This window comes from Anguilla rostrata, chromosome 10, assembly GCF_018555375.3.
Source record: "Anguilla rostrata isolate EN2019 chromosome 10, ASM1855537v3, whole genome shotgun sequence".
Lineage (NCBI taxonomy): Eukaryota > Metazoa > Chordata > Actinopteri > Anguilliformes > Anguillidae > Anguilla > Anguilla rostrata.
The window spans coordinates 42,017,877-42,044,898 of record NC_057942.1 but is presented as its reverse complement, the minus strand read 5'-3'; the positions used below and the strand labels follow the sequence as shown (position 1 = coordinate 42,044,898).

General features: G+C 48.0%; 1 protein-coding gene across 12 annotated transcripts in view; it reads right to left on the bottom strand.

Annotated features, from left to right (window-relative positions):
* The window catches only part of ccser1 (coiled-coil serine-rich protein 1), a 103,955-nt gene that overhangs the window by 41,717 nt on the left and 35,216 nt on the right, over window positions 1-27,022 (bottom strand). For all 12 annotated transcript variants that reach the window (XM_064297269.1, XM_064297275.1, XM_064297276.1 and 9 more), the window contains exons 6-9: window positions 19,435-19,603; window positions 13,526-13,603; window positions 8,364-8,447; window positions 2,894-2,974 (exon numbers count right to left, since the gene is read on the bottom strand). In XM_064297269.1, the coding sequence (XP_064153339.1) occupies window positions 2,894-2,974; window positions 8,364-8,447; window positions 13,526-13,603; window positions 19,435-19,603 (412 nt within the window). The remainder of the gene's footprint in view (window positions 1-2,893; window positions 2,975-8,363; window positions 8,448-13,525; window positions 13,604-19,434; window positions 19,604-27,022) is intronic.

Sequence of the window (27,022 nt, the reverse complement as noted above, 5' to 3'; positions counted from 1 at the left end):
CGGAGTCCTCACAAGTCATTGTGACCTGACCAGCGGCGGGCCAGAGAGCGGCGCGAAGCAAAGGTTACACACGCCGAAAAAAACAACAAAAAAACTACTCTCAAAAACACACAGGGGCCGCCTTTCAATCGCACCCGGCTCCAGTCTGGGGCCTTCCTGTCGGCGATGTCTGACGGGGGGGTTGGTGGGGTGGGGGGCGAAGGCGGGGGGGGGGGCGCAGACACATTCGTGTTGCATTAGCCGCAGGATGGATAGAGAAGCAATTAAGAAGAAGCTATTTGAATTTACATTACAGCAGTCCATTAGTTATAACTGCACACGCAGCCTTGAAAGACATTAAACGAAGGAGGGGGAAAAAAAAGAAGTAGCATATTCTTCGCGTCGTTATAGGAATCCCTAATAAAAGCCATTCCTGCACAAGGCCACATGAATGATGGTGATGAACATAGTCCTCAAAGCGTCTTCCTAGACTTAGCTGTAGGCAAACCGTGTCAGAAATATAAATGGGAGCCACTCCTGGATGTAATTTTTCCGAACCAACAAGAGCAGCACTTGTTCATCAGTCCGTCCATTGAATCTGTCGCATCTTATTTTATCTATTTCTCTCTCCACGCGGCGCACACGCACAAGCACACACACTCTCTCAAGCTCTCTCTCTCCCTCGCTCACGCTCTCACACACACACACACACACACACACACACACACACACACACACACACACACACACACACACACACATCCATATCCACTCACAAGCAAAAGCACATAATCTCCTCATTCTTTTGGAGCCACAGTTATGATTTGAATCAGCATTACAGTTTTTATTCCAGGCCATTATTCTGCTGGTTATTTCAAAGCAGACAGAACACATTTTTAACTGTATATTTTTTCCAGTAAAGGTGGATGTGTGTGTATGCACTCACGTAAGCTACATACCTAGTTTGATTTGAACTGGAAAGCACATGAAATAATGTTTAATTAAATAAGTCTGGTTACTTCCCTGGCCATATACAAGACTAGTCAGTAAATTCAAAATTGTAATCATTTTCAACATACCCTAGCCTATGGAAAAGAATAGTACATAGCACATACTATCTGGAACCGTACCAAATTAGAAATACTAATATATTCATTATTATTACATCAACATCATATTTTCTGGACATATATGTTTTCTCATAAATAATCTTTATTTGCATTGCTGAAAAACTGAAGTGAAATGCCTTGCAAAGGTTATTTGCACAAAAGCAAGGACAGGGTGATCCCTCATAATTACATGTGCTTACTTCATAGCTCAGGGAACAATAAGACAACTAGGGCAAAGCTATGTTCGGAACTGACTGTACACGCATTCTGGGTGCTCATGACCCAGACACTCAAGCAAAGCAGTAATAGTACATTGGATAAAGTATCTATACGTTATCCGCACTTAATGTAACTTCACCGGACTCCCTCTTCCCAAAGGTTGACAAGAGACCAAGAAAGGCGTCTTGCAGTTAATGTGCTTCGGGTGACTTTGTGCCATTTCACGAGCTTGCTTTTCATCACTGGCAACGAAAAGCACTGAAATGTCCTCAGTAATTTATCCGCTGTTTTTATTTAAGCCTTGACCACGGTCAGGTCCAGCTTCCATTCCGCGCAGAGTATTATAATTATCGATTGCCGAGCAATTTTCTCTCTTCACGTTAACAAATAGGAGGCCAGAGAATAAAATGGCCGCCGTTCTCTTGAAATGGATCACACCACAACTTTAAAATGGCAACACCATTACAACCGAACGTCTCTGTCACAGCTGCTGGGTCTGCATCAGGTTTTTAATCAAATCTTTGACATCAAGAGACTTTTTCCCTTTTTTTATGTGCGTTACGTTATTCAGAAAGAAACACAATGTGAGGACAAGAAATTTTCATTGTCTGTAGTGCATAAACAGGGATTTTGTTCTATTTAAAGTCTAATGACATTTGTGTGAGTCAAAAAGAAATATCGCATCGCTGCCATTACAAAAAGCTGAGATTTAAATGTCAAAATAAAATGAAGCACCGGATTAAAATCAGCAGGGTTAAAACACGTTTAAGAAAGGGACTTTAAAAATAAACGTGTGATTGGCTGAGTGAACATGAATATCAGTGTGAGTCAGCTTAAATCTGTGTGAGAAGGCGACCTTTGGTTTCAATACCTGCTTTAAAAGGTGTCAGCTTGATCTGCTTAATGATATTTTTAAGCAAATCTTTGACATAAAGTGACCTTTTCCTTTTGTTACGAGTCATGAACAAAAGTACAAAATTACCCATGTTCTCAGAGCAGGAAAATACTTCCTTGACAAGTATTTTTCATTCACTTCATTTAGTAAAAGTGTTCCTTTTGCAGGGGGTGCAGGGCATTCCTCAAAATAACTTTTGGATCCGTGGAAATCCATTACTGATTATCAGAAGGTAATCAATCACTGACACACCAAGATATTGCTGCATCTCTTTTAATGTTGAAATGTTTTTGTATGCGTGTACTGTTGTTAGTTTACACCTACAGGCTGTGTCCATGTTGGAATGTGTGTTCAGAGCAAATGTACAGTAGGAACTCCACGTTTTTCCACTATGGTTTTGTATGTGAAGGAGAAAACATGTTTGAATCAAATGTGGTTGCAAGCCAATAAAAAAAAAAAAATTTGACAAAGACCCAAAATGCAGCACCAGGCGTAATTTAGTCACTAAAAGCACGATTTCCCCAAATGTACATTAGGCAGAAATAAGAATGCTATGATGATCAAAACGAATGCATAATAGTTGGCTCGAGGAGAACACCAACGCAATGCAATAATTCATAATGCAATAAAGGCTTTAATCGGATAACATCGTGTGCTTTGCTCGCTGGGAAGGGGGGTGCGGAGGACTCACCTCCGGGGGCCCGACTTCCGTCTGCGTGGCCTTGTCCGCTTTCTGGCAGGGGGGGGCGCTCTGAGCCGAATTGGCCTTGTCCTGCACAGGAAATACACACACACCGAGTCAGCTGACCACCCTCCAAAAAAACCCAGACCGCCCCGCCCTGCCCCGCCCCGCCCCACCCCGCCCCGCCCCGCCCCGCCCCACCAGACAAACACGGCCAGGTAAGCGTCGAACGACCCCGACGGCATCCATTTTGGAACGCCGTCTACACACGCAATCCCGCCAACACCGCCTGCTTCCTGAGGCCGTCCTGACTTACCGAAGCATGTTCACAGCCATAAAACCGGCCGAACAAGCCAGCCGAGTCAGCCAATTAACGCTGACAGACTTTATTTTTATATAAAAATAAAAAAAGGCATCTTTTACTATCAATCTGGAACGTGGTCCAGGCTGTGAAGATGCCCGCTCTTTCTAGAAAGCGCTCCGGCTTTGTGTACGGTGGGAATATCGGTCCCCGGAGCAGGCTTCCGCTTCCGCAGGTTCCCCTTCGTTTCAATCCTGTCAATTAAGATTTCAATTCTGCCCCAAATGGAAGGCGTATGTCACGCATTAGGCCCGTCACACTCCAGCGGGAGTCCGCGTGGCGGGACGTCCCGTAATTTCCTGGAGTGAATTTAATCGCCGGGGCCAGCATCCCCCCCCCCCCGCCCCTCCACTGGTCCTTGGCAGGTATCCGTGTGTGTGTGTGTGCGCCCAGAAACGCTGCGCTGTACAGCCTGTGCTTCAAACGAAACAGCCCATCTCTTATTTGCTCTCAGCAACCAACAACAGAGACCACAACAAAAAAAGTGCCAATGTTTACCCTTCGCTTTATTTGCTCTGAATCGTATTCCGAATACACGGTTGACAAATTGAATCATTTTTGGTGTGTTTACAGCTGGTGCCACCCCTCCAGAGCATTACTGCAGGTAAGGACACCTTAAACAGCTACCAGAACTGCAGTGCCTACCTTAATTACAAGCACATACACAACTCCATATCTCTGCTAGCACCGCAACACGTGAGCACACGTCTCCACCGCCAGCACAGCGCTACAGTAAACAGCTCGACTACAAGCACACGACCCCGTGTCCCTGCTACCGAGCTCACAGGTACAGCGTACGCTCCTGCTACTGACACACAGCCTACACAACTCCCCAGTCTCCAGCAGCTCAGAGAGAGTTACAGCGAGTGGCTCTCCCATATCTCACAGACCTCCTCCCTTATTTGTGCTGCGAGCCCAGCTTTATATCTCAGCCGGCACGCGGAGCTCTGGGCCTTCCCCCCGACCAGCACACACAGAGCCACATATCTCTCCCATCGGCTCCCAGAATGCCACGCTGCAACACAGAGAAGGCACACCCTCGTTCCGGGGCCTCTGAGCATTAGTTCTGCTCCGTGCTGCAAATGGGCGGTTTGTTGTTTTTCTTTGAAGGGTGTGGGGGGTGGGGGGGTGGGGGGGGTGAAACCACAGCAGTAAATTCAGGCAACTGTAGGGACTGAATAAGGAAAATTTGTTGACTCTGAAGCCGACACCATAACTCACTCTGTGGTAAAATGCACGGAAAGAAGGCTATTATCTCGCTAGCTGGCTATAAGCAAGCCCAAAATCCAATTATTGCCACAGTATATGTAAAAAGAATAAAATGAAATGATGTTCGGAGGTGGGAAATCCCCCATGTTTTGTATGATGCAATGTTGCATTAGAAAAACAAACAGCGGTGCTGGTGAATAGGCCTGTTTGGACGGGAAATGTGTTGACGCACTGCAATATGAACTGTGGTACAAACAAAAGGATAACTGCCAAAGGACTCCGAATGGTGCATTTAAAGCAGGCTAACAATGTCCAGCCAAAACAATGTTAAAGTTACAGAGAACCCAGAAAAAGACTTGGGTCGGACATCAAAAGGTGGCTGAACAGGAGTAAGATTCAAGACTAGCGGGAGAAAAAGGTGCACCTCTACCCAAATTCAGGGAATGGAATTTTGCGTCTTTCATCTCTTCCATTAACACAACCAGCATATACAAATACGCAAATAAAAAATAGATGAATGTAGTATGATATTTTAAAAAAAGGAAAATATCTGAAGATTTGATTTCAGACTTTCTGAAAGACATCAAAGAGTTTAAATGAAGTGCACCAGCATGCACTGCTGAATTGGGAAATGAGCTTTCTCATATTCAGATAAAATAATGGCGTGAATTTTCTATTCAAAAAAAAAAACTGGATTTTGCAGTCATTTTGCAGTCACTCTTGTACACACAGTCATTTATATATGCATAGATTTATGTAGGACACTGAAGGTAAATAAAAATGCTTGTGGCACATTATGCAGTACTAGCTGGAATTGAGTGAGTTTAAGGGCGGATGCAATTCAACCCAAAAGCAACCTCAGCTGCCAGGGGTTCTCACCAGTGAAACCGTTCATTGAGTCTCACCGACCAATGGTGTAACTTCATAACCCGGCCGCCCAATGGTGTAACTTCATCACTCACTCGGTCACTCAGTCACAGACACTCGCGTTTGTAGGGCTGGCCCCGCTGTTGCGGTCCGGCCAAATAGACACTGTTTCTACACTAAAATGAGGCTCTAGCAATGTAACTACACGGAAAAGAATGTTTCAATGAATAAGACAAACAAAATATTATTTTCAAAAATAAATCTTCACTGATATATGTTGAAAAGATCCCAATCTATTAACATACACGCTCGTTACATGTAATATTCTGGTTGTAATTTAATGTAATTTGGAAAAATAAGACACTTTTTTTTTTAACCAGTTCTGAATGGGTTCCAACATTAGTCCAGTGCAATGCACACATGATTAAAATAATACAAAAATAAACCAGCACAAGTCACTTCATGTCACTGACACCATTTGGTAGCTTTACACAAATCATTTGACGATACTCAGAATAAAAAGATTAACAGCACTGCTGTCAGTGTTTGTTTCAACTGTAACCCCAGTATCTAGAACGACGCAAAGGTCAGCATTGCTACAACTCGCGCAGTTTCACAGATTTCAACTTCACTTGCCTGCCTGATTTGAGGCTTGCGGAACTATGATTGAGGCTTTGATCAACAGATTCAGGACATAAAGCGGTACGTAAAATACACCAAAACACTCATTTACATGCATGCTTCCATATAACATAATTGCTACCTTTGTGTGTTCGCGAATCTTCATGCAAATGAATCGACGCGCAGACGCTGCTGCTGCTCGAGTTCAAACAAACTCCTCTTGAGGCAGCGTTTTTTTTTTTTTTGGCGTGAATGTCGCGCTAGGCCTAAATGACATATCAGCATTCCGGCGACTGTAGCAACTGCAGAGAAACAAAGAGGCCGTCTGTTCGCTATGGCACGCTAGGCACAACAGAAAGTGCACGCGTAGCGTTGCGAACAGGCGGCACGCAAACAAACAAACAAACAAACAAAAAAAATCAATGACTACCGAGACTCGCGGCCAAGGAGGCTACAGCGTGCAGCGAAGAGAACGAGAGAGAGAGAGAGAGAGAGAGAGAGAGAGAGAGAGAGGTGGTCTTCTCCCTGCACCAAAGCTGCCGCAATGCTAACCGCGTTAGCCGCTGCAAGCCGCCGCCGCCGCCGCAGTGCGTGTTCGGAAAGATTCCGCACGTCCCGAACGTTCTGAACAAAAACGCCTTTCAAACCTTTTACGGAATATTGGCTTGACTGAATCTGAAAAATCATAAGTCTCGTTTTGATTGAATTGCATTTGCCATTAAAGTGCCATAGCATGATCTGACATGATTGACTGCGAGGGGGGGGGGGGGAGAAAGTGCACTGTGTGTGTGTGATGTTCAGCGATATTCAATCAGACGTAAATGTATTCCAAATACCGCTACACATTTTCCTAAAATTGCTTTTCAAAAGACTAAGCGTGTTCCAAATGTGCTATGCAAATCAAAAATGGTCCTTTCAGTCGCTGTTCCCAGCACCCACCACAGATCCATATCTATATTACCGAGACAGAGCTCATCTAAGAGCTTATAAACAGAGACGCATAGCTACACAGATCCCAGAGACACAGCTCCACATCATAGCACCTCCCAGCACAAGGACGCACATGCCCTCTCAAAAGTACAAAAAGCTCTACTGTCTTTCTTACCAATGTCTTTCTTAAATACGTTTTGAATTTCAAATAAAATCAAAACATGACATCTCTTCTGCTCTCTGTTCACAACAGAGTTCACGCGATTTTAAACATCTTTTTTCCCATTCCAAACGGGACCAAAGCCCATGTAAATAAGCTTCTCACCCAGTTAGCCTACCTCCATCACTTCCTGTTCAGTCTTTATTAATGAGGCCTAGAGTCCGCCATTTCCATTGTCAAGCTGGAAGGGAAGTCGTTAAATCAATGCAACGAAACAAAATGAGAGTATAAAAAAGGGGGCGATAAAGTAAGATACGCATCTTCCGGGACAAGCCCCCGTTCTCCGGGCTGTCCTCGTATTTCAGACCTCTCCGCTGCCCTCTGCCGCTTTCCCGCCAACCCGCCTCACAACTCAGCGCCGTTATTGGCACGGGCAGCCGCCATTTACTCTCCCGCTGTCCGTCTCGCCGTCTCCGCCCGCCACTTAGCGTCTCCCCCACCGCTCCCGCGCGTCTCAGGGGGGGTGGGGTGGTGGGGGGGGGGCTTCTGACGGCGGCCTGCTTCCTGTCACTATCTACTGCCAGCTGCCATTGAGCGGTTCCACAGTCCCCTGCCCCCCCCACCCCCCCCACTCCGCCATCTCAAAGGCCTGCACCTCCCTCCAACTGTCTCACAGAGCTGTGTCTCATCTCTGTCTCTTTACCGCCATATTCCTACGGTCTCACAGAGCTGTGTCTCATCTCTGTCTCTTTACCGCCATATTCCTACGGTCTCACAAAGCTGAGTCTCATCTCTGCCTCTTTACCGCCATATTCCTACTGTCTCACAAAGCTGAGTCTCATCTCTGCCTCTTTACCGCCATCTTCCAACTGTCTCACAAAGCTGAGTCTCATCTCTGCCTCTTTACCGCCATCTTCCAACTGTCTCACAAAGCTGAGTCTCATCTCTGCCTCTTTACCGCCATCTTCCAACTGTCTCACAAAGCTGAGTCTCATCTCTGCCTCTTTACCGCCATCTTCCCAAAGTCTTACAGAGCTGTGTCTCATCTCGGTCTCCTTACCGTTATCTTACCGCTGTGTCTTACTCCCCTGTCTCCCCACTGTCTCACAGCGTGTCTCACCTGTGTCTCTTCCCCGCTGTCCCATCTCTGTCTCCATCCTACCCTGTTCCCAATGTCCCACACAACCATGTCTCACGTCTGTCTCTTTCTCACAGCCTACTACCCACTCCAGAACCAGTCGGGGGCGGGATCCCTAAAAAGGCACGTTTATCTGGGCTCCACAAACACTTGACCCCCCCCCCACCCCACTCTTATCCCCCCCCCCTCTCACCAGCTCGCTCCGCAGTCTCAGGATCAGCTCGTCCTTGTCCTTCAGCAGCAGGAAGACGGACGGGCCCTCGTCTCTCCCAGGATCCTGCCCGGGGGGGGAGAGGGAAGAGAGAACATCAAACACCCAGCGTCGCCCAAAAGCTTCTGAGCGGGGGGGGGGGGGCTCAGCCTTCCGAAAACAACATCTGCAGTTTACCTCACAATGGTCATTTAATATGCATGTCTAATTAGACCTTGGGTGTTAAAATGGAGTCTTCTAAAGGGAAAAAAAAGAGGGGCTGAATCTGGTGAAAATGAACCTCAGTGCACGTTGTAGCTTGGAGGTGCAACCACCATGGCAGGAGAATAGCACTCCCAACGTGCTGCAGTTTGAGCCGTTCCAGGTTAGCATACCAGAAACAGGTTAGCGCACCAGAAGAAGGTTAGCGCACCAGAAACAGGTTGGTGTACCAGACACAGGTTAGCATACCAGAAGCAGGTTAGCGTGCTCCTGGCAGCTTCCATTCACCACTTTAAACTATTTATGGACAGACCACAAATGCTTCAAAGTGCTGAGAATTACAGCGCAATTTCTGTGCCTAAGGCCCTAATGGCCTGTTTCCAATCAACATTTGCCTTTAACTTTGTCTCGCGTATAAAGTGTTTGTCTTTCACCTTCGCAAACCGAAAACGAACGTGTGTCTGTGAAGCAGAAATAGAAGCGTTTACTGTACACACGGGCCAAGGTTTAGGAGAAATCTTTCTGGAATCTAAGGCCAACTGTGAAGCTGAGCATGCCCAACGAAAATCACTCCCTGCGTTTAATTTCCTCACGTTGGATCGGGTTTTTTTTCTGTGACAGGAAGTGTGGGAACGGAACAGGTTCGGAGAGGAGAGAGAGCCACCGACGCCGCCCACACTCTCCTCCTCCTCCTCCTCCTCCTCCTCTTCCTCCTCCTCCTCCTCGGAGTTCACACGAGGAGGGAGAGAGAGAGAGAGAGAGGAAGCACGTGTCTACAGGTGACCTTGTCCTGTCAGCCCCCATTAGAGGACCGGGAGACAGAACCATGACTGCAGCTTTAAGGAGGGGGTACGGGCGAGGGGGGCCCCACGAGGGGGGGGGGGGCGTTAGGGGGGGACCAGTGCTGCTGAGAGGGGAACCAATCGGCTTCTACCGGCCCAGATTCACCCTCATCTGGAGGTCTGGATTTAGCACCAGAGACCCAGATACAGGGAATGAGTTCTGAACCAGAAGGCAGGGACGTTTTTTTGGGGGGATTTGACAGAACAAAATCCCTTCAGTTTCAAAAAGGAGAGAGAGAGAGATAGGGTAAGACAGAGATGGAGTGAGACAGAGAGAGATAGGGTGAGACAGAGATGGAGTGAGACAGAGAGAGATAGAGTGAGACAGAGAGAGATAGGGTGAGACAGAGATGGAGTGAGACAGAGAGAGATAGGGTGAGACAGAGATGGAGGGAGACAGAGAGTTAGAGTGAGACAGATGGAGTGAGACAGAGAGAACTGGAGTGAGACAGAGAGAGTGAGACAGAGAGAGATGGAGTGAGACAGACATCAATGGTGTGAGACACAGAGGAGGAGTGATCCACCTGAGATAATCTGAAAGAGGAAGAGGAGGGGGGGGGGGATAGGTTCGAGCCAGCAAGACCCAATCTTCCGAAGACAAGATGTTTGGTGACAGCCAGACCAAGAAGCGCAAGTGGAGCGTAAAAGATATAACACTCACAGCCTGGGCCACGACAAACAACGTTTCCCAGAGGCCTTTGTTTCTGCTGTTTGTATTACATAAGCCTCTGCGACAGCCTGGCTCCTGCTAAGAGGGGCTTTTGTGCGACGGCGCTGAGCCCCGCGTGTCAGCGGGTGACTGACCTTGCGGTCTTTGTTCCAGCGCCGCCGTATGAACACACCGCAGATCCGGGCGCCTGCTGCTCGGGGGAACCCGGGGCTTAGCGTAATCGAGGCGACGCCGACGAATAACGACCCATAATCCCCTGCTCGGCGGCCGCGCGCGGTCTGGAGAGCGCTCGATATCTGGATTCCCCGCAGTAAGGCCCGCGTACCGTCTTATCGAGAGGTCGTTTCCGCAAGAGGTCGCGGAACGAAGGACGAAACTCGGCGCCTGTTTGAAATCCCCGCCCGGGGGGGGGGGCGCAGAGATGCGCCGCGTTAACTGCGAGACGCACAGCGATCTCAATGGTGAGATTAAAGGCAGCGCGGGAAAAGGCTGGTCTACCCACGTGCGCACGTCGGCACGGCGACCGCCCCCAACACCCCACCCCCCCGCCGATGAGCACAATGGACAATGGGCCCCACAGTGAAGCCACCAAGCTCTGCTTAGATGACTCACCTGGGCAGCCCCCTGACCCCCTACACCGCAGATCAAAGGCAGCCTGTTGGGGAGCAGTGACCCCATCCTCTTAAAACACATATTTTAAAAAGCTCCACTGCTCCACACACGCCATCAAAAACGCAAACAAACCGGGAATAAAAGCCTTCTTCTCCACAAAAAGCCTCGCAGAGACTCAAAGACTGGATGAGATGAGACAGGACGCCACAATCATTCATTCATTTGTGCGGAGTGAATTTACAGGCTCAGTGGGCCATAATACACTATTTTACCCCTGTACGTAAAGTAATACACATCACACTGGCAATAAGGCCTTACTATGAAGCTCAGGACGAGAGCTGGTCTTTCCATATGAGAGTACAGAGAGGGCGGAACAGCACAAATCCACGGCAGCATTTCGCTCGGTGATGCTGTCCCAATACTGTCGAAATGTTCATCACAATAATACCAACAAAAAAAAAAAAAAACTTACAAATAATAATTTAATTTCCAGCACTGTTCTTTTTGGGTAATTGTTATTTATAGACCACAACACCATCACAAGGGAAAAATGCTGACTATGCACAATTAATTTCAATCAAATGCCCAACTGAACATTTATTCAAAAAATAAATAAAAAAAACTCATTGCATTTTAATCAATGCACTGCACTGTTCTGGATATTTACAGCCTGTACTGGAAAACTGGGGAAATAGTATTCTGTCCTCGTCTGTGAAAGATTTTGCAACTCTTAATATTCAGGCTGGAATAACTGTACTGCCACTGCGTTCGGTTTCTTCTGTTTGGCTTCAAACAGACCTGCAATATAACCGGATTTTCGATGATCTCATTCAGAGCCGATTAGCACGTTCGGCAATAAGCCTGTCTGGGGGAGCCAATGACTCACCCTATACATATCAGGAGTTCTGCATTCGGAAGCTTGGAGGGGTTTGGAGTCCTTATCTGCTCACACTTGGTTGTGTTTGTGTTTTCGTGTTGCAAAGCATTTTTTGGCTTCCTACAGATTTCAGTGAAAAATTAAAGCTGGTGAGAGACGGAGGGGATTTCTGGGCCGAGCGCTTCTTAACGCACGTCCCTCTCAACGCTCGCCCCTTTTCCCGATCATCCCTTTTCCCGATCATCCCTTTTCCCGCTCGTCCCTTTTCCCGATCATCCCTTTTCCCGCTCATCCCTTTTCCCGATCGTCCCTTTTCCCGATCGTCCCTTTTCCCAATCGTCCCTTTTCCCGCTCGTCCCTTTTCCCGATCATCCCTTTTCCCCATCATCCCTTTTCCCGCTCGTCCCTTTTCCCCATCATCCCTCTCAGCGCTCGTCCCTTGTCCCGATCATCCCTTTTCCCGATCATCCCTTTTCCCGATCATCCCTTTTCCCGCTCGTCGTGTTTCAGATAAGCGCTGAGTTACGGTTTAACCCCTTCTGCGCCGGGCCGTCCCAGCACGAGACACCCCCCCACTTACCCCCCCCCCTCCCGGGATGGTGCTGAACCAGACCCCACAGCGGCTACGGAGATTCCAGCATCCCCCCCCCACTCCTGTACCCCACCCCCACATCCCCACCCTCAGGACTGCACTGAACCAGACCCTGCTGGTGAAACTCAAACACCCCCCTCCCCCCTTCCCAACCCAAATAAGGCAAAAAAAACAAGGAGTAGTGAAGCAGAGGTCTGTCAGCATCGCTGCCCTAAGACCCCCCCCCGTTTAAAGAGCTGTTATAAATGGGGGGGCGGCTGGTCAGGTCGACAGGAGCGGCAGGATAAATGAGTCCGCCATTTTCTCTCCCGATCGGCCGCTCCCGTTCCCCAGCCGTCGCCCCCCCCGCCCCCCTCCCACACCGCCGCCATCGCGCGCTCGCTCCGCGGGAAAGAGGCTCTCCACAGGCGCTAATTATAAAAAGCAGGGGTAACAAATGTTCGCTAAAGGAAGTTTTTTCCGCTCAAAGTAGGACAAGAAGTGACACGGACTTCTCTCAGGTGGGTTCCGGCTTATTTTTAAAACTTGATTTTCTGGAGCGGCAGCAGGTTGAGGCTCCGCCCCCACCCCCTCCAGCCCCCCCCCCCCGCCACATACCCGTCATCCAACACAATGTCAGATGTATGGAGTCCTATTCTCAGCTTCATCCCCCCATGCAAGGGTACCGACGGGGTGGAACGTCACATGCTCTGCGCAAATTCAGCTGCTCCATGTAGGTCAGTAAGGAGGACAGGAGCCGAGACCTCGTTTCCGATGCGCTCTTTCGCTCGCCCCTGCGCCAAAAAGCCCTGACCGAAAAACACGTCTACCTTCCTTCAGGACCCTCCCTCCCATACCCCCCCCCGACCCCCCCGCCCATACCCCTGAGAGGAGCGCTTCCTAAACCCTCTCCCAGGGATTTAATGTGCGTAATAAGATAAGATAAGCCCACGGCGAGGGAGAAGCTGATTGGTGGAGAGAGAGTGATAAGCATACAGTCGCCCGCATTAAAACAATCCCGGAATTTTAATCACGTTTCTTCGGGGGTCGCTGTTCTAATCAAGGACGGGGGACGAGGACCACTTGTTTACCGGAATATTCAGGGGGAAAAAAATTGAAGCATTTCTCAAGTGATTTTTCAATTTTGTATTGTAATCTCTTTGTGTGATAAGGACCCACGGGGGGGGAAGAGAAACTATGTTTTGAGGCTGAGCACAACAGCGGCGACAGAGCGATCTGATGCCACGTCCGTCTGCTAAAGACCGCGCGTCGTCCACCGTGACACCGAGTCGGTCTAAAAACGCCCAGTTAAACGTCAGTTTTTAAAAAAATGAGGCTTCTTCTTTGGTATTGAGTCGAGGCTGGAGTTACCTTAAAGGGGAGGGACTTCTCGCTGCAGGGGCTGATGGGTAGGGAGTGGAGGCTGGTGGCTGGGCTCGTGTCCGTACTCTGGAGGAACAGAAAGCAGGTTAGAGGGACGCTGCAGAACTTAAAGTCACAAACCGCAAACCACCAAAGTCAAACACAGTTTCATTCCCCCAGACATGACAGTATAGCCACAGAAAGCCGTCACGTCACAAAAGCCCCCCCCCCCCAGAAAGCCAAGTGGGGGACGGTGTCACAGATGAAGTGTACCCCTCAGAAACAGAGAGGCTCGGCACGGAATGAAGCGTTTTACTGCCACAGAAATGCAATAAAAAAATAATACTCACATCATCATAACACGTATGCTTGTTTTTGTTTTATTTATATCTGGCTTTTTACAACATTTGCCACATGCTTATACCATTGCCTATTATTTTATGGAAAATAACTGTATGGCCATACCACATGCACAAACACTGCACTTCCACCTGAACATCCGAATGCAACTGGTTGTGCTGATTCCCCTCTAATGTCCATTTTGTTTTTTCATTTCTGTGCCGTGTCGGCCATTACTGTAAACACCACGGCAGACACGCCACGAAACGGACCGCACCAAAGAACCCGACCGGCTAGCGAGCGCTCCATACACAGCCAAGGCTGTCGAAAAAGGAATTTAGCATTCAGACACGACAAAAAAAAAAAGATTTAAAAAAAAAAAATTGACAGGGAGACTGAAGACGGCTTCGGAACAAAGCAAGGACAGGGCGAGAGAATCTGCTGAGGTATGAAGTTGTGTTGCGGATAAATAATTTAGTTTGATTGCTTGCCTAATGTCGTGGGAGCCAAGGCCGACCTAGAGGACAATTCCATCAAAACCATAAAGTATTTTACTATATTTTTATACCCCCTGCTTTTAGCTAACGCCCATGGCCTTTGGAAAAAAGAAAAAAAGAAGAAAGAAAAAAGAAAAAAAGAACTCTGGCTGCCATTAGCCTATTTCTGCCTATAAAATTCTGACACATTTATATGCATCTATGCAGTTGGTACCATACCTTATAGCCTATAATGGCCTCCAAATATGGATATTTTTTATATATTCCTCGTGGGTAGTGTTCAAATATTTATTCGCTCCTTTTACAGATAACACATAATATTTTACTATCTCTAAAATGGATCAATTGAGGCCACATGAATTTCCTGAACATACGATAATGTGGGGCCAAAATGTACCATCGTTTTTTTTCCCCCTTGTTGGCAGTTTTTTTATTAAAATCATGGGCAGAACAAAAAGATGAATCCCTGTAATGGGGGTGGAGTGAGAGTGTGGGGAGGGAGGGAGAGAGGGAGGGGGCTAAGCACACATCTTTTACACACACACACCTTGGTAATGCATTTTTTTTTTTTTTTTTAACGTTCGCAAGAAAACCAAGCCACCAAACAGCCCCGAACGGTGCAGGGTATTTACAATCCACAGCCTGTCATTCAAAGGCCTTTGAAGCCTGGGGAGATATAAAAAGTCATTTTGGCTGCCAATTTTCTTTCTTTAATTTAATTTAATTTTTCTAAATTGGACCGAGTGCACAGGATTTAATAACTCCGGGCCTCCTTCTGGAAGACAGGAGCACGAAAACACTAAAAACGAGGAGAGGAGGAGACGTACAAAAAGTGAGCACGGGAGATCGGGGGGGTGTCGAGCAAACAAAGCGGTAAGTAAACGGACAGGCCGCTCTGATTCCTGTTAGCGAGCGGCGTCCGCGCGGCGACGGAAGGCGGCGAATTTGCAAGTTAATGAGAGCGTGGAGTCAGCAGAGAGGGCACGGCCTCGCCCCCCGTTAATATTCATGTTCCTCCGTCACGCGCCCGTCCGCGGGACCTTCTCCCCCCCGCCTCTCTGATTGTTATTTGGGGCTTCGTTCCGGGAGAGGTCTCAGCCCGCCCTGTCTGGCCTGGCTCCCGAGACGAACAGCAGAGATCAAGAAAGAAAGAAAAGGAAGAAAAGAGAAAGAGAGAGAGAAGAGAAGAAGAAAAGAAACATGGTACAGGGGTCGGATCAGGCCTCGCTGCGGGCGGGTCGAATCGCGCGGGGGGGGTCCCGAAGGCGAAAGAAAAGAGAGGTGATGACATCATCGCCCGCTCGGGCTTAATGAGAGAGCCGAAACGCCGGGGGGGCGCCCCCCGGCCCGGCCGTATCGGAGCACCAGGGGGACTCTCGCCCCCCCCTCTCCAAAAGCCGTGACCTCGAAAACCAGCGTAATCCAAAACGCCCGAACCGGCGCTAAATTAGCGATTCTGTAAACGCCATCGTGCTCGGCGACGTCGTATGTTTTCTCATCATCCACGTCGTATTTTTTCTCCACAGCATGGTATGGTAATCCGAGCCGGTTTATTTCCCTGTGCGCGGTGTCGGTTCCACATAATTAGCAGAAGGGACAAACATTTCCAAACACACGATTCTGATTAAACAGAGGATCTTACCGTTCGTTCCTCCGTAATTAGCAGGCACACCTGTGGCGACGTTACGGAGTTCGGTCACACGAGCCCGTCCAAACACCCTCGCTGTTTCGTTTGGCTTCAGCGAATAAATGGATTTCGCAGCCGCGGTTTTGTTTTGTTCCATCGGGTGAGCGTAAGACGGGCCTATCAGGACGCGCAGAGCTTACGAAACCGCCAGCGCGACTTATCTGTGCATTAAAAGGAGTGATAGCCTGTTATGTTCATAAGGAGGCAGGCTGGGACAGAGATCACCGAGGGCAGCGTTTGTCACGCTCGGCGTCAAAATCAAATTAAGCACTCCTCATTCCCGCCTATCAGCATAGCCAATATCCACGCACTGGAGGTGCCAGCCAGAGGCATCACAGCATTAGCGGTGTCTCCGTGTATTCTGCTTACAGATCTGAGCCAGCCGTCCCATTGATTTTAAATTTGGTTTTATACACAGAAAGGTGTGGAGAACTTCAGCGGGCCCTGCCAGTGGGGAGAAGATGTGTCCACACTAAGTACTTTTCTAACACTTTTCAAAAGCACGTCAGTTGGGAACTCAGCAAACTAGCTTTTTTTCTGAAGTTATTAAACGCGGACAGAGCTCTTCCGTTTCGACTCGTTTTAACAAAATGCATCGCTGCTAAAGGGGACGTGTGGACTCCACGCCCTTATAAAACGGGAATAAATAAAAGCAGCAGTAGCTAGTTTAGCAGAGGAATAAAAAAAAGGCCTTAATAACCACCACTTCTGACCGCATCAAGTGGAACTGCGAATGCTCCGGACTTTAGTGTGCTCAGGGTCATTAGCCAGCCCCCGTCTGGGTGTGCAGTGCTCGCTGAACTTGGCTTGGGTAAAGATAATAGAAAATAATGTCTGGCATTAAACAAGGCGTTTGTGGCGCTTTGTGGCGTCGACTACAAAAACAAACCAAAAGGTGAAATGTGCGCTGAAAGCGGCAAGAGAAATGAGGCACTTATCCCACCTTGATGTCAGCGCTTGCTAACCGCCGCCGCCGAGGTAAAAAAAACAAAAAAACAAAAAAACAAAAAAACAAAACCGTCAGATGCCGAGCGATTCTCCCGAGCTTCAGACAGACTCCCGCGAGTCAGAAGCACAAACGGCGGCCTACTGAAGATCCCCCGGAACTGAACCCCCCGATTTATCTCGGTAAACGGTAAAAGGACGGCATTTATATAGCGCTTTTATCCAAAGCGCTTTTATCCAAAGCGCTTTACAATTGATGCCTCTCATTCACACACACCAACGGTGAAAGGCTGCCATGCAAGGTACCAATCAGCTCGTTGCGAGCGATTAGGGGTCAGGTGTCTTGCTCAGGGACACTTCGACACGCCCAGGGCGAGGGATCGAACCGGCAACCCTCCGACTGCCAGACAACCGCTCTTACCTCCAGAGCTATGTCGCCCCCCTATCTTTAAAATTACAGGGGGCTTCGCTACCCTCTGAACTCTCAGTCAAGCTCGATCGCAGTCCACAGACATCCCAGCCCCAGCTTGGCACAGGGAATGGAAGTATTACACACACCGACTTATTTTTTTATTTCGTCATGCAGTTCGGTGACCCAAGCGCATATATTTATGCACATATACATTTCGTAAATGGATTTTCTCACTGTATATGTTCCTTGTTATTGGCTCTATTTTCCTTTTTTTTTTTTGAAACGGTGATAACTACCGCTGTGACAGAATGAGAGAGAGATTAGAGAGACAGAGCGGTTCTGTGTACAGGTGTGTGGGTCACGTTTAAGCCAATAGAGAGAGAGAGGTGGGCTGGCATTCAGCCACGGGAAGGAAAGGGGGGATGCTGACATGCTTTATGGCCCACGGTGCTGTGATTGACAGACTGACAACAGAAAGTGATGCTGGAGACAGGGAGAGCAGGGAGAGCAGGGCAGAAGTGTCCGAGCCGCTGCATCCGATTGGACGGGCCGGTTATGTAACGGGAACGCAAACCGAGCGGCCACAGACGGCGCGATCCAAGCGGACTGAAAGTTTGAGCTGGATGTTGCCCGGAGACAGTTCAGGTTGTTTTCCGCGCTCGGCTTTCACAAAGGGGGGCAAACTTGGCACCGTGGAGGTAGGAGGGAAGGAGAGGATCTGAGAGGAGCAGAGCTAGCCGAAGGGGGGGCGGCCACTCCAGCCCACCCTGAGAAATAAACCGACAGAAAGCTTCATGTTCCTGAGCGAAAGACAGGATGAATCACCGGCAGACTCGGGCGGGCCTCCAGAGACGGGCCGTACCTGCACACCTGGCCCCGGCACCTTCAGCCATAACGGGGCCCGCCGTAGAGTAACCGCCGTCAACACACACTCAACACCGCCGCTTCCCACACACACACACACACACACTCACACACACACACACACACTCAACACATCGCTGCTTCCCACACACACACACACACACACACACAACACATCGCCGCTTCCCACACACACACACACACTCAACACATCGCTGCTTCCCACTGCCTTCACTTCCACACACACATACACAGGCACACACACATACACACGCTCCTATATACACACACACACACACACACACACACACTCATACATACACATACTCGCCAACACACACACACGCATGCACACACCAACACGTACACACATGCACTCCTATGCACACACAAACACATTCACACACACACACAAAGAAACACACACACACGCACACACACACACTCCAATCCTGCTCACACAAAGGGGAAGCCAGCGTGATCCTTCCTAAAGCTATGCTTACATTGGAAATGGCTCGCTGGTTTCTTAATAGTGGCAGTGGTGGTGAAGACTACTTTCAGCATAAGCTTACAGGCAGCGCTAACACTCTGGCTTCGGTACTTTCTGCATAATGGACTGCCATTGTTAGGTGGGAAATGTCCTCGATTTTGTATCGGCCATTTTGTAACTGAAGCGGAAATGGAAAATTAGCCAAAGAAAACAAGCCTGGAGAGTGCAAACAGCCATTTTGAATTATAATTTTATAAGTCATTACGCAAATCGCTGATTATGTTTGTTATAATTTGGACATAATTTCCTTTTGTTTTCTTTGCCCCTTGAGAAGCGTTGCGATCATTATCTTCTTCGCTTGAAAAGCTCGGAATTCTTCTTCAAAAGAGCCAACGGTCTTACTTTAAAACCCATTTCAGCGCCTGAAAAGCAGACGTTACAGCCCAAATCCTCAACTGAGCACCGAGCGCATTTAGCTTCTCACTACGCCACGAAAAACAAAAAAACTTTCTGAAGGTTTCCGTCGAATTATTAAATGGACAGACTGAGGCCTCAGTGCTGCATATCCCAGGGATGGGGTCAGGGGGTCGGGGGATGGTGTCGGGGGGAGGGGGCAGAGGGGTTGGGGGTGGAGGCGGGGGGCGGGGGCTGAGTTTGGGTTTGGGTAGGGGCGGGGTCTCGTACCTCCTGCAGCGTCCTGCGCAGCCGCAGCAGCAGGGTCTTGACGGCGGTGCAGTCCTGCTGCATCAGCCGGAACGGGAGGCCGTCCAGCCCCGCCAGCTCCTCCTCCCGGGGAAAGCACCAATCGGACGGCAGCAGGGAGGTGGGCCTGGGCTCCCGTGGGGGTCCCTCCCTGCAAGCGCAAAAAAAAAACATCACGGTCAAAACGGGCCACCAGGATTTCTCTCCAAGCGTACGCCAGCAGAAGTAACGATTCTCAGGCTTCTTGGCACAAATAATCACATAATGACACCTGTGACCTCAAAGGCCTGTGCTGTAATGTTTGAGGAATCAGCCCAAATAATTGCTAAAAATCCTAAAACTCCGGTGGAGGTTCACCATACGGAAAGCAGAAAACCGTCACCCACCCTACATATTACCCACGCATCTGCTGGCTCTCTCACATAATATATGCAAATTCGTTTTTTTTTTGGGTTGTTTTTTCTTTTCTGCCAGGTGTCAAAAAACACACACTCAGCGAAGATGATCCCCCCATTTCAAGGTAAACCAGCCACTCCAAAAAATCAACTCCCAAGTATTTATTTAAATCAATTAATCCAAGAGCGCAGGAGTGTTCCTGTTCCCCGTCTATTAGAGTCTATCGACTTCGAAACGTAATGAAGGGTATTCCACACGGAAGGCAACTTGATGGTAAAGACAGGTACTTCTGCCACCTCAGCCTCATTAAGTCTTCCACAAAGCACAGGGTTTATCATACAGTGAGGCTCAGCCTCTCCTAACACAGCCAAGATGAGAGCGGCTCCCCCCCGTACACCATAATCAGCTCAAAATGGCTTCAATAATTAGAAACAAAAAATGTCAAACACTTGAATCCCTCTCACCCTGCATCTTGATATTCTACTTTCAAGGTGTTTCTTCCTTAATGAAAATCTGACAGAAAAAAAAAATCCCTCTTCCTCAATAGTTCTCCAAGATAATAACCCGTGGAAGAAAGCGTCTGAAAGACATCACTTCAGAGATGTCAAAGATGATTACTACCCTGAAGGCGATGTGTTTAAGTGCACGTGTGTATACATATGCAAGCGTATGTACACTTTTGTAATTGCAGGTATATTTTACGCACGCACACCCAGATCATTACTGCTGTATTACAGTCATCTGGCCCTTGGGGGATTATGCATCCTTATTGTTTATTGTTGGAAAAAAATATTCATTATTTCATATCAGCGATTCCCATAACTGATATGCATTTGCAAGGTTTGATAAACACCTTTGATGAAGCGCTACTCATTTGGAACTAAAAACTTTGTTAATTAAGTCCATCACTTGAAGGTTCGGCCTCAGTCAGAACCTCAGAAATGCTAAATTAAGACTTTAATTGGACTTTTTTTCCAGCAGAAAATGTCCCTGTGATCCACTACTTTTCCATCAGTTTCCAAGGGCAACCCAAGGTCATTTGAGTGTAGAGTTTCTGGCCAAAACCGAAGTGGCGTGAAGGCTGGCCGATTTTCCAGGAAACAAAAGGCGCTGCGTCGCATGGGGACAGCACCTCAAACAGCTTTGCTAACTTTTTTCACAAACTGGCTCTCTTGGATTTTCAAAGTCTAATTGCGACGTGCTGCTACTAAGCACTAAAGACCGAACTCCTGCAGCTTTATACGGCTTGCAATTAAAGTTCAAATATTAATGTTGGTTTTGGAACATGGCGTGGGCTTCAAAACAATGCCAAGCACTTATCACTTAAATCAGGGACCATACGCATACAATTATGAGGATATTCTTAACAAAAGTAATTTGGTACTGTTTGAGGTTTCCAAGCTTTTAGAACCAACTAAACAGCATGTATGCAAATTTTAGTGAAATTGCACAAAATTTACTTTTTACTATTTAATAAGTGAATAAATACTGGATGCATGTCAAAAATGGACTCTTGCTGATCATCTTGGATTGAAAGGAAATAATAATTCTGAACACATTAAAGGCTTGTGTATTTAAAGATTTAGTTTAAGTCTTACGATGAGAAAAATTCACCTCTAAAGCATCAATCTGCTTACAATAAACAACCAAATAAATAAATAATTTATTAAATGAATATGGAAGACCAATTTGTATGATGCATATTCCTCCACAACACCTCAAAAGCCTGCTTCTCCATACGGGTAAAAGCTCAAGGTTTCCCTTCAATGAGCCTCATGGTAGAAGCCCACATTTGCGCAAGTTGCAAATTAGTTGGGTGTATATTACAGAAAAGAAAAAAAAACACTCTCCAGATTCGAAATGTTCTCATTTTCAGAGGTGGGACTGACATCTCAGTATTTATGAAACACGTCCCAGTGCGATGTCATCTTCATCATGTTATATTTATATGAAACCTCAGTCTGTTGCAGGTTTGTGAATTCCAGTAGAGAATCAAGAAATTGCCCTGCCACAGCTGTAATGAAACTGAACTGCTGGACCCGACTATTAACCATAAAGCAATGTTTCTAATATGTACGGGCATATGACATTACAGGGGCTGCTATGGCTAGATGGTGAACATTAATAAAATATGACTGAGGGGAAAAAGGCACCAGGATTTAGACTTTCTGAAAAGACGAGAGGGAATTGTTGATTTTTAATTTTTAATGCAGAAGCAGAACACACTTTCTTCTGAAAAGTTTCAGCGTCTCTCTTGAGGAGGGAAAAAAAAGTGCAATGTTGTGAAATACATCTCGCTAGTTAGACAGCTCAGCCCAGCCCAGCCCAGCTGTACCACTGTCGCAGCAACAGCGTGGAACTGAGCAGAGAAATCATTTCTGCCGTCGACTGTAGCTCACGCTCCCCACAAGGACAAACAGTTATTACCATGGCAACAAAACAACTGTTAGCAACTGTAAACATAGGTAGCTTGCTTAGGTTAGCAACAGTTTTTTTTTCATTAAATATGAAAGAATCATAGCTAGGCCATGGGCTGACCCTGGACAATTGGTTACCAATTTCAGCATTAGATGTATATCTTATCCACATCAATGATCTTGCTACTGTACACTTTAATTTCCTGTTGGCACAGTAGGCATAATCCGGATTGTTTCTATAATGCAATACCAGGAAATCCTGAGGGGCCCCTAAATATCACCACTACAAAGGATGCCTTTTCTTTCAGAAATCGGGAGAAACTGACGCAACACAACAACCTTACCTCAATTTCATCAAATTTGCGAAAACAAATCAAAGCAGGCTTTCATCCGAGTCACGTGACTCACAGCCTTCTGTGAGACCTGAAAACAACACGGCAGCTGTATTTCTCTTTGTGCTTCTTTTGCATCATCTGCACAAAATTGGGATTCAGAGCATATCTGGCGGGCGAATTACATTTCATGTCGATTAAACCACTGTCCTGTGAACTCACTAGAGTGAGGCATCACGTCCCACAGGGAAAGGCTTTTGGGCCTCTGCCCCCCACCCCCCCCCGCATGTTACACCTTGGCAAGGTTACTCAGAAACATGGCGTCAGCTTTTACCGCCGATCCTTAATGGCGCAAAAGGACAGGCTCGCAGCAGGGACGCTAGCACGCCTTGATGACGACGGTTATTAAAAATCTAATAAAACATAAATTGTTGCGGAGGTCCCAAGCCAGCCGAGGTCTCGACGGCCTGAGGTTACAGGTCTCGGGAGTACCGGACGCTGATGTCTCTCACAGGGCCGAGCGTAAGAGCCCGCCCCCCCCCCCGGACACCGGACACTTCGGGAAAAGAAAACACGCTTTCCCTGTGACCGCGTGACAGAAGCGCCTTTTGCTTTTTGACAGCCCCAAATTTTTTATTTTGTCCACTTTGGCCAATTAGACCACAACAATGCTGCAGCGAGGGACTCGGCAAAAACAAAAAACTAAAAAAAAAAAAAAATGGAGCTACTGTGTGTATGTATATATATATATATATCCCCATCCGCAGTCTCAGTGCGCTCCCATTAAACAGTGCGCTGAGCAGACTTTATAATTCTACTGTCTCCCTGCCTGCAAAAGCACTAAATAGGCCAAAGTCGTCCTACCTGAGCGAGCTAATTATTCCAATATAGCCCCCGCTAGATCATTAGCTTTTTCTGGCAGCAGAATTCCTGCTTGTCCCGAAACTTCAAAAATGCTAAAAACAGGCGGCAGGCACATCATCATGAAACGGGGCCCCCCCCCCCCCGACGTTACGCAATAAACCTGCCTCGTCGCGTTCTGAAAACAGAGACGTTCTAAAAAAATATATTTTTTTAATCATGATGTAAATCCATCTCTTTAGTCTTATGCTTAAAAAGTTTTTTTTTTTAATTTTTTAAAAACCCTCCCATCCTGTAGCACACTTTGCATGTGTTTCTGCACTAGAGCTGCTGCCACTGTTCTCTGGTCTGACTTTGGTTCAGGCTGGAAAGAAGCAGAGCACAACCTGTCACACCCCCACCGCCAAACGCTTACTGCGGTACGGTACGCTCGGTCCGACCGGCCCTTTTTTCCAGGTCTGGTCCTTTTCTTTTCCCCCACAGGTGGCCCTCTCCTCCGTTAGTCGCTAGCCGAGATCACACGTCCTCTTCAACATCCATTTCGCTGCGAAACCTCGCGAAGGAAAACTCCGGGCCTGATCATCGGCGAGGACGAGGCGCAGATCCGCAGCGGACGCCATGCTGGCTCTCAGATTCAGCCGTTATTAGCCAATAATGCTGTGGATTGCGCGCAGGACAGCTGATCTGCAGTGGACGCCATGCTGGCTCTCAGATTCAGCCCTTATTAGCCGATAATGCTGTGGATTGCGCGCGGGACAGCTGATCCGCAGCGGACGCCATGCTGGCTCTCAGATTCAGGCATTACTAGCCGATAATGCTGTGGATTGCGCGCGGGACAGCTGATCCGCAGCGGACGCCATGCCGGCTCTCAGATTCAGCCGTCATTAGCCGATAATGCTGTGGATTGCGCGCGGGACAGCTGATCTGCAGCGGACGCCATGCCGGCTCTCAGATTCAGCCCTTATTAGCCGATAATGCTGTGGATTGCGCGCGGGACAGCTTCTGCTGCAGCGTAGCTTCCTTTTCAGGCTCTGTAATATCTGCAGCATCGGATAAAGCAGATCCGGCCTTTATTTCCCCTCGCTAACAGGGGGGCTGAGGGCAGAATTTTTGCTTCTCGGCTTCGGGGGGGATGGAAGTGGAGCGCGCATGAGCCTCACGGTCTCGGACCGGAACCCACCGGACCAGAGCCGACTGTGGCCGGTACGTCCACAGGGCGACCCGCAGCTGGCGATTGTGTTTCCCAGGGAACGGGCGGGTTCAGACAGTCAGGGGGGGGTCTGCATTTCATCGCTCTCTCATGACCCCCTTGTCCCAAGGGTCACATACACAATGTTGTCCTCCGACTCAACCCTACGTGAGCCTGGCCGTGGGACTCAAACCCAACCCTACGTGAGCCTGGCTGTGGGGCTCGAACCCAACCCTACGTGAGCCGGACTGTGGGTCTCGAACCCAACCCTACGTGAGCCGGACTGTGGGTCTCAAACCCAACCCTACGTGAGCCTGGCTGTGGGACTCGAACCCAACCCTACGTGAGCCTGGCTGTGGGACTCGAACCCAACCCTACGTGAGCCTGGCTGTGGGACTCAAACCCAACCCCACGTGAGCCTGGCCGTGGGACTCGAACCCAACCCTACGTGAGCCTGGCTGTGGGGCTCGAACCCAACCCTACGTGAGCCGGACTGTGGGTCTCAAACCCAACCCTACGTGAGCCTGGCTGTGGGACTCAAACCCAACCCTACGTGAGCCCGGCTGTGGGCTCGTGTCTGAAAATAAGCAGGCTGGTGACAGCACGCGTTTCAGAGGAGAACCGAGGATGTCTTCACTCTCCCAAATCGGCAGTGGCGATAGCAAATGAAGGGGGGTACAAACAGGCAGCTGGATGTTCCAAATTAGGGAGGGAACTGGACATGTTCAACCCCCCCATGCTGGGCGCCAAATTTACAGAAACAAAGGGGGGGGGGGGAAAACCAGAACGTTGGTTACTCATCCACCCAGGAGAGGTGTTTATTATGATATCTTACTCTACGCCACCGCGCAGTGTCCATCAGGACTTGTCTGTCTCGGTCTCAACTCAAGCGTACACAGATCATATCCTGCAGATTCAATTACCTCCTCTCTGGGTGATTTCTGTCCTGCCTCTACAACATCTCCGCTATTCCTACAAGACGCCCTCAACAACCAGAATTATTCATATGCAACACAGCCCCTGTGACAATAAGACAATGAGGATATGGAGAGCACTTTAGAATTTATTTTTTATTTATTTATTTTTTGTTGGTGATTTGCCTCTAAAGAAAATTAATAAATAATTTTGATGGACTTGTCCCACTGCTTAATGTTCTGCATTATTTCGTGATAGACGTACATGCTCCACAACATGAGCAAGTTCCACAGATTAAAAGCATCACATTAATTCATATAATACACTGGCTTTAAATGTGCACTCCGATCCATAAAAGGGTACACAACATTCATATAATTATTAAATGTAAATAAGGACCACCAAATGTTTAGAATTACCAGCATCAGTTTTCCCCTGATTAAAAAAAAAAAAAAAATTATAACAACAGAACATAAAAGAAATACTTTGCAATAACTTTCATTTCTAATCAGCATTTCTAATAAAAAATTCATGAGAAATTCAATGGTCAAATGAACAACATACATTGACATAAAATATTCCTGCAGCAATATTCACAGCATACGTTGTTCATCTAACAGCATATTGCATATGAAAATGTAAACCAGTAACAAACTAATTAAAGACATTCTTTTTTTGCTTGGTTCTGCTGTCTAATGTACCTCCTCTTCCCTCTGGCTATAACTGTGGATTTGATTAAAACAACTGTCCCTCTCTCACTACGCATCCAGTTCAGCACTGGAGAGCAGCACAGGCGCCAATTCTGGAACATTCGCTCGCAGTGGCGCCTCCCCTACAGTTCACTTAGCCATAAATTTCCACCGCTGCATTTGCACCATGCTCAGGGATTACGCGATAGCACAAAGAGGCCTCGGGCGCTTCCGGTGCGCCTGTATCGCCTCCCGGTACACCTAATTCGGAGTGTGGACGGAGTGTGGCACAGTGGGTAAGGAACTGCGCTTGTAACTGAAAGGTCGCAGGTTCGAATCCCGGGTAAGGACACTGCCGTTGTACCCTTGAGCAAGGTACTTAACCTGCATTGCTTCAGTATATATCCAGCTGTATAAATGGATACAATGTAAAGTGCTATGTAAAAAGTTGTGTAAGTCGCTCTGGATAAGAGCGTCTGCTAAATGCCTGTAATGTAATGTAATGTAATTCCGGGTTGGGGCCGGGACTTTGTCACCGCGTTCTCAGATGCTATCACCCAGGTATTCCGAAACCGGCTGGGCGCGTGCGGGCGCGTCCGTAGTGACGCCGTGCGAAACGGAGTCGATTTTGTTCACACGCGGATCTCATGTAAATAAACAGCGCAGCCCGGCTAAGATAACGGCACTTTTTTTAAATCACCCCAGTGGCATTGTAACGAATTCCGTTTCCACGGCTGCAGGAGCAATCTCGGTCCTTAATAACTGGCCGAG